This window comes from Pantherophis guttatus, chromosome 17 (genome assembly GCF_059756535.1).
Source record: "Pantherophis guttatus breed Tessera chromosome 17, ASM5975653v1, whole genome shotgun sequence".
Taxonomy (NCBI): Eukaryota; Metazoa; Chordata; class Lepidosauria; order Squamata; family Colubridae; genus Pantherophis; species Pantherophis guttatus.
Genome location: NC_142079.1, coordinates 411,257 through 417,594, shown reverse-complemented (window position 1 = coordinate 417,594; position 6,338 = coordinate 411,257). Strand labels below are relative to the sequence as shown.

General features: G+C 58.7%; 1 protein-coding gene and 1 long non-coding RNA gene across 2 annotated transcripts; one reads left to right on the top strand and one right to left on the bottom strand.

Moving 5' to 3' along the window:
- Window positions 1-1,088: 1,088 nt before the first annotated feature.
- CRYBB2 (crystallin beta B2) lies at window positions 1,089-3,519 on the top strand. Its single transcript, XM_034428950.2, has 6 exons — window positions 1,089-1,179; window positions 1,757-1,823; window positions 2,069-2,187; window positions 2,428-2,560; window positions 2,913-3,055; window positions 3,223-3,519. The coding sequence occupies exons 2-6, from the start codon at window positions 1,776-1,778 to the stop codon at window positions 3,389-3,391; spliced, it is 612 nt and encodes a 203-aa protein (XP_034284841.1). The 5' UTR covers window positions 1,089-1,179; window positions 1,757-1,775; the 3' UTR covers window positions 3,392-3,519.
- A 1,264-nt stretch (window positions 3,520-4,783) lies between these two features.
- LOC117672300 (uncharacterized) lies at window positions 4,784-6,297 on the bottom strand. Its single transcript, XR_004593162.2, has 3 exons — window positions 6,225-6,297; window positions 5,416-5,522; window positions 4,784-4,873 (listed from the first exon to the last, which is right to left on the bottom strand). It is a non-coding gene; the product is annotated as an uncharacterized LOC117672300 (long non-coding RNA).
- Between the last annotated feature and the right edge of the window lie 41 nt (window positions 6,298-6,338).

Genomic DNA, 6,338 nt, shown 5'->3' with positions numbered 1-6,338 from the left:
GCAACCGTCTTCCTCTGGTCAGCAGCATTACTTCCCTGCAGACGGGGGGGGGGGGGCGCTGCGCATGGACACGGACACCTACATGTTTGCCTCCTTTCCTGATCAAAGGGAGCAGCTGCCCTACTTCCATTGTTCCCTGTCGGTCACGCTCTGGTCAGACTCCCTTCTGTTGGTTGCCACAAGGGGGAGCCCTTGAGGTGTCCTGTCTCCCAAAGCCACTCTGCCTGCAAAGACCCCAGTTTGGTCTCCCTGTGAAACAAATGCCCCCCCCCCATCTGCATCTGGCCACCTTTCCTCTGCTGGTTTGGCTGCCCCTCACCAAAATTCAGACGACCACCAGGGAGCCCTCTACCCATAGGCTGCAGCTGAGCAGATGGGTGCTGCACTGGCCAGGCCACTCCTGCCAGTGCTGCTCTCTGGCCAGCCCTGGGCTGAAGCCCAGAGGGGAGCCCCTGCGGTGCTTTTCTCTGGCCTCCGTTGGGGATGTGGGACTTCCTTGGGGCAGGAAGGGTCTGTGGAACCGGAGCCTGACAAGCATGCAGTGTAGCAGCTGTTTCTGGAAGGCCCAGCACGAGTCCTGGGCAGTTGCACTGTGTCCCACTCGCCCCCAGTCAGGCTTGCCCAGCGGAGGCGGCCTCTGTTCCTGGGTTCCTGATGACTGATTTGGTTTCTGGCTTCCCACAGAGAAAGGCCTCTCTGGCTGCCCGGAGCCCTTGGTCTGGTGGGACGGGAGCCCTGCGTGCCATGGAGCAGCCCACCTGCCCACCCATAAATGGCTGGCTGGGCTCGTTCTACACCGGGCGCCTTGCAGGGACTGGCTCCGGCTGACACAGCCCTGGGGCCACTCAGGAGGGGGGGAGGGCGGAGGGCGGGGGGGTTTTGCAGCGCCAGGCCCTGGGGTGGCTGCACCTGCTGAGGTCAACAAAACCGGGCTCTCCTTGCCCACCGAGCTGAGCAAGCAAAGCAGGCCGCTCCAAACTGAAAGCTCATGAAATAACTCTCCCAGGACAAAGGGAGGGTGGGGGGGAGCTGACTCTGTTTGCATTATGCTTTAATCCAGCATTCTTGGTTTGGGTCACATGTTGATCAATACTGCTGGCCTGGGACTCTGCCGCCCGCTATAAATGGTGGGGCTCGGCGGCGGGTTTTCAGCGGCAGAAGCAAATTTTGGTGCAACCGGTAGGGTTCCTCCGCTTCGCTTTTTCCTGGGCTTGACGGTGCCTTTTGCGTGGGGCTCTTTCCCAACCGGGGTTGCATCCGATGGAGGAAAAAGGGCAGACTGGCGGAGCAGAGGCAGAAGAGGAAGGCGGTGGGAACCCACCTCCCTCCCCAGAACAAGGACAGAGGCTCCGCAGTGGGCAAAGGGAGGAAGCCTGGCCTCTTCCTTGGCCAAATGGCCGAGGTCCTTGGAAGCGGTAAATGAGGGATCTCTCACCTTGGCTAAATATGCCAGGATCCCTTTTCTGCTTCCCAGGATTTTACTGGGATGGGAGGAAGTGGCTTCTCTCCTTCCTTTCTTATTGCTACTTTTCCCCTTTCGCAAATGTGGCCGGCTTCCCTATCATTGGCAAGCACCTCTTGGCGAGTCTTTTGCCATCCCCCCCTTCCCATGCCACTCCTGAGCTAGGCAAGGGCCTGGCTTCTCCCCTGGGCCAAAGAGATGCCGGAAAATGGGAAGGGTGGTAGTCCTTCTGGAGCATGTGGGGTGGACAGGGTGGGGGCTGCGTGCCACCCGTGCTGTGACTTCTCTCCCCAGGGAGCAGCCCCCTTTCACCATGGCCTTGGACCATCAGACCTCGAAACAGCTGCAAGCCACTTCAAAGGTCAGTGGGCCCATCCTTAGATGGCTACGTGTGGGTGGAGAGCAACCTGTGTGGACTGACTGAGAGGAGGAAGACGACCCCCTGCCTCAGGGACCAAGGGAGGAAGGTGCCTTCTGACCGGTGACTCCGTAGGCGGAAGCCACCTTGCTCCCCCTCCATCGGACAGGCACCGAGGCGGAGGATTCCTTCCCCTCTTGGTCCAGGGCCCCCCAAGGCTCTGACAGGCTCTCTTCCCATGCTTCCAGATCGCCCTCTTTGAGCAGGAGAACTTCCAGGGACGCTGCCAGGAGCTGAACACCCCCTGCCCCAACTTGAAGGAGGCCGGGATAGAGAAAGTCAGCTCCATCGTGGTGCATTCTGGCCCGTAAGTGCCAGGGAAGGGGGCTCGGGGGCAGGGAGGCCATTGGCCACACTGAGCCCGTGGGGCTGGTGTGGCCATGACAGGCTGGTGCACCCGTGGGTCGGTTTTCCTCTCTCACCCCAGACCCCCAAGTGTTTGAGTGGGAGGGCAACTCTGTTATCTGGGCAGCCCTGAAGCTCTAGTGGGGTTCCTTGGGGGGAGACTTCCAGCCGGGGGCTCACCGTGGTCTCTCTTTGCTCCCAGGTGGGTGGGATATGAGCAGGCCCACTTCAAAGGGGAGCAGTTCATCTTTGAGAAGGGGGAGTATCCCCGCTGGGACTCCTGGACCAGCAGCCGCAGGAGTGACAGCATCTGCGCCTTGAGGCCCATCAAAGTGGTGAGTGCCCAAAGGCAGGGGGGAGGGAGTAGCCCTTGGCCTGGCAGCCAGCCTCCCCCCCCCAAGCTTCTTGCAACGGTTTTCTGCCATGGGGCGGGATCGCAGTGGCAGCCAGGCAGAGCCACCAGAGGAGGGTAGTGGCAGCCTCAAGAAAGCTGGGAGCAGCAGCGGGAGGAGGGAGAAGGTGCCCAGAGACACACATACCCCACCCTGCCGCTTGGTCCGGGTGGGTTACAGAGAGAGCCTGAACTGGGGAGCACTTCAGGTTTGGGCCTGGGGAGCTCAGCCAAGACCCCCACCCCACTCGGCTGGGGCCCTCCCTCCGCTCCCCTCCTCCCCTGCGTCCCTGCAGGATAGCCAGGAGCACAAGATTGTCCTGTACGAGAATCCCAGCTTCAGCGGCAAGAAGATCGAAATTGTGGATGATGATGTGCCCAGCTTCCATGCCTACGGCTACCAGGAGAAGGTGTCCTCTGTGCGAGTGCAGAGCGGCACGTAAGTCTCTGGGTGGGCAGCGGGACCCTCCCTCAGGGAGCTGCCTTGGGCTTCAGGAAGGGACCAGCGAGCCGGAGAGAGGGCTCCAGGCTTGGGGCGCTGATTCTCAGGGCATTCTTGCATGAGTGGAGGATTGAGCTCCGCCTGACTCTGCCCTCCTCCCACAGGTGGGTGGGCTACCAGTACCCTGGCTACCGCGGGTACCAGTGCCTGTTTGAGAAGGGCGACTACAAGGACAACCTCGAGTTCGGAGCCCAGCAGCCTCACATCCAGTCGGTCCGGCGCATCCGAGACATGCAGTGGCACCAGCAGGGCGCCTTCTACCGCACCAGCTAAGCCCCGGGAGGGCCTCGGAGTGCCCCCCTCTGCCTCTCGGTCTTCCTCCGCCGCCCGGCCGGGCCCCCTCTCCACTCGCTGCCTCTGCTTCTGCTTCCAACCCTGAATAAAGCTTTTGTCATCTGAAACGCTCTTCCCAGTCCTCGGCTTCCGTTTCTCCTGGTGTGGCAGAAAAAGGGGCCTCCCCACCCTCGGGGTCCCTGCTGGCCCAACAGCATCCCTCCAAGAGGCCTGCACAGAGGAGCTGAGCCCAGGACCCCCCTTCCCCAATGAGGCTCCAGCCAGGTCAGCATAGGCTGCCCTTGGTTTGGAGGTGCCAGCCTGCAGTCCTCCCCCTTTCTCATCCCCTTTGAAATGGGGGGGAGGGGTCTCAGGGAAGAGGCTGGTCTCTGGGCAGCTCTGAAGGCGCCTGGCATTCCGGGTGCAGCCACTCCATCTGCCTTGACCCAGACTGGCCTTCCCAGCCACTCCAAGGGCCTCTGGAGCTTTGAAGGGGAAAAGGAGACCACCAGGCCAGGCAGACTCCAGGGAGCCTCACAGGCCTTGCTTGCCTCACACACACAGAGCGACAAAGCAGCCCAGATTCCCTCCCCCTCCCTTCCATGCCATTGGTAGGTTGGGCATTGAGTGGGGCAAATCTTTGGGGTGGCTGCCTTGGGCTGCGCAGGAAGCAGTGAGAGAAAAAGGCTGACTCAGCTGGCCATTGGCAAGCCTCTCCCCCCCTCCTCCTCACTGCCCAGCCATGTGGGACCTGATGGGATTAAGTGGTACCAGCAGACGAGAGTCCCTGGAAGGGGAATGAATGGCTCAGAGCAGTTTGCCCCCTGTCCAAATATGGCAGAAAAAATGTGAGCGCAGGAGCCAGGCATCGGGTCACTCTGCAAAATATCTAGATCCGTTTTTTAAATTCTGCACAATGGATGGAGGGAAGGTTGGGGACGATGGAGCAGAGTTGCTTTTGGCATCGTTGCTGGAGTTTTCAGTCTGGGGTGGGGAGAGAAGGGAGTGGGGGGCCGAGGCCTCACACACACCCTTTGGCTTTCCAGCCTTTTATGTTCTCTGTGCTTTGGCACATTTGGGACCCCGATTGCAGGAGGGTTGCGGAGGTGGTGGGGGTGTCATCGCTCTGGGGAAATAAAACGGGGAAAGTGCCTGTTCCTCTTGGTGGCCTCCAGCTGGAGAAAGGTCATCACTGGGAGGGAGGGATGGATTCTCAGCAGTTGTGACCTTCAGACGATACGAAGATTAGGGCAGTTCTGGGTCCTTCAGGGTGGCTTCAGTTCGGAGGCCCCGGTTGCTGGAGGAGGCTCGGTAGGAACCAGGGAAGGCTCCCGTCTCACTAGACCCTGGTTTGTCTCCCTCCCTGGAGGCCCCAAAGAAGCCGTTTCGATGGTGCCGGTGTGTGAGCGTGACATCTGAAGAACATCTGGCATCCTTTTTCCCTTTGGTTCCAGTGCACCCAAAGCCTGTAATTGAACAGTCCTGGGTGGGGAGAGGTGGTGAAAGAGCCTCAGGTCCCCTATAATTTCCCCCAGGGAGGATGGGGGGAGGGAGCACTGCAGCTGCCTGAGTGCCCACGTGGGCAGGCAAGAGAGCCTGGCAGTTTGAGCACCGTGGCTGGAGTTTTTCCCCTCCCGATGGTGGCCTTGGCAGGAGACCTTTTCTGAATCCCAGGAGAACCCTCGGAGTGCTGGAAGCATCTGGCAATCTTTGCCAGGCTACACCCGAGAGGCCCCGGCAGAGAATTGGGAGGAGGAGGGAGAATGAAGACAGCTGCAAGAGGTGGCCATGCCCCCCAGCCTTGTCTCCACAGGAAGGGATCTGCTGGGTTTTGTAACGCCAGAACAGGAGCCTCTGGAGGCCTTCGGCTGTCCCAGAAAGAAAGCCTTTGGGTCTGCAGGGAAACTGGCTCTCTACGTGAAGGAAACCCTCAACTCCCAAGGGATCTATAAGCGGCCCAGATGCCCTCCGTCCTGTGTCCCTTCCGGTGACTCCCAGCAGTCTCCTTCTGGCTCATTACTTACTTTTAGGGGAAAGAAAATCTGCAGAGCCAGGCTATTAGAGTGGTGGTGGTGGTGCTGCTGCTAATGGCCGGCTGTTTGTGGCCTTTTCCATTCCTAATTGGAGAGTCCTGTGGAGGGTTTGCAAATCAGATTGGTTAGGGAGGCTTTTCTCATAGCAAAACATGTTTCTGTAAAGGACAATCACTTGGCATATTTTTCTTAAAAACACTTGTTGATCAGGAGATGCAAAGATTGTGATAGGCCCACCTGCAAACGCACAATGAAAAATCTGAAATATTTGGCCGAGTCGGATGGGGTCTTTGATGGGCAGAGTCCCCAGTGCTGCTTGTGAGGAGGCCCCTCTCCAAAGGGGAGCTGCAGACGGGGCCCTCAGCCGCCAGCTGGCTTCTCTGTGCTGGGAGCGACAAGCCAGGGTTTATTGCAATTTATTGAAAGCCTTTGCAGGTAATCATCACAGTAATGACCCTAGCGAAGTTAAATTCCCCCCCCCCAATTATCTGATACTTAAGACTTCAAAAGAGGGAGCCAGGGACGCTGCTATGGCAGGACCTTCAGCCTGAGCCTGAAATGCCCTCCAGCTGTTGGAAACATGAGGCAATTCTTTCTTCCGCACAATAAAATGAATGCAATTAGAATTGGGCTCATTGTTTTATTCAATTATTTTCAAATTCACTTACTTGAAACGGGAAACAAGGAAAATCGCTCGCCTGACTGGGGTCCACGGCATTCTTTTATTCCTTCTCAATGATATTTTATTCAATGCGCCAACCAACCATGTGACCAATACCCCATTTGGTTCCTTCCATTACCTCAGGGATGCTGCTTGTCGCCCCCTGAAAGGCGGCTGCCGGGCTCCAACGGCTTGGAACACGCACATCTGCCCGTCCCCGAGAGCAGCGGGCCTCTTTAGAGGGCTTGGGGGG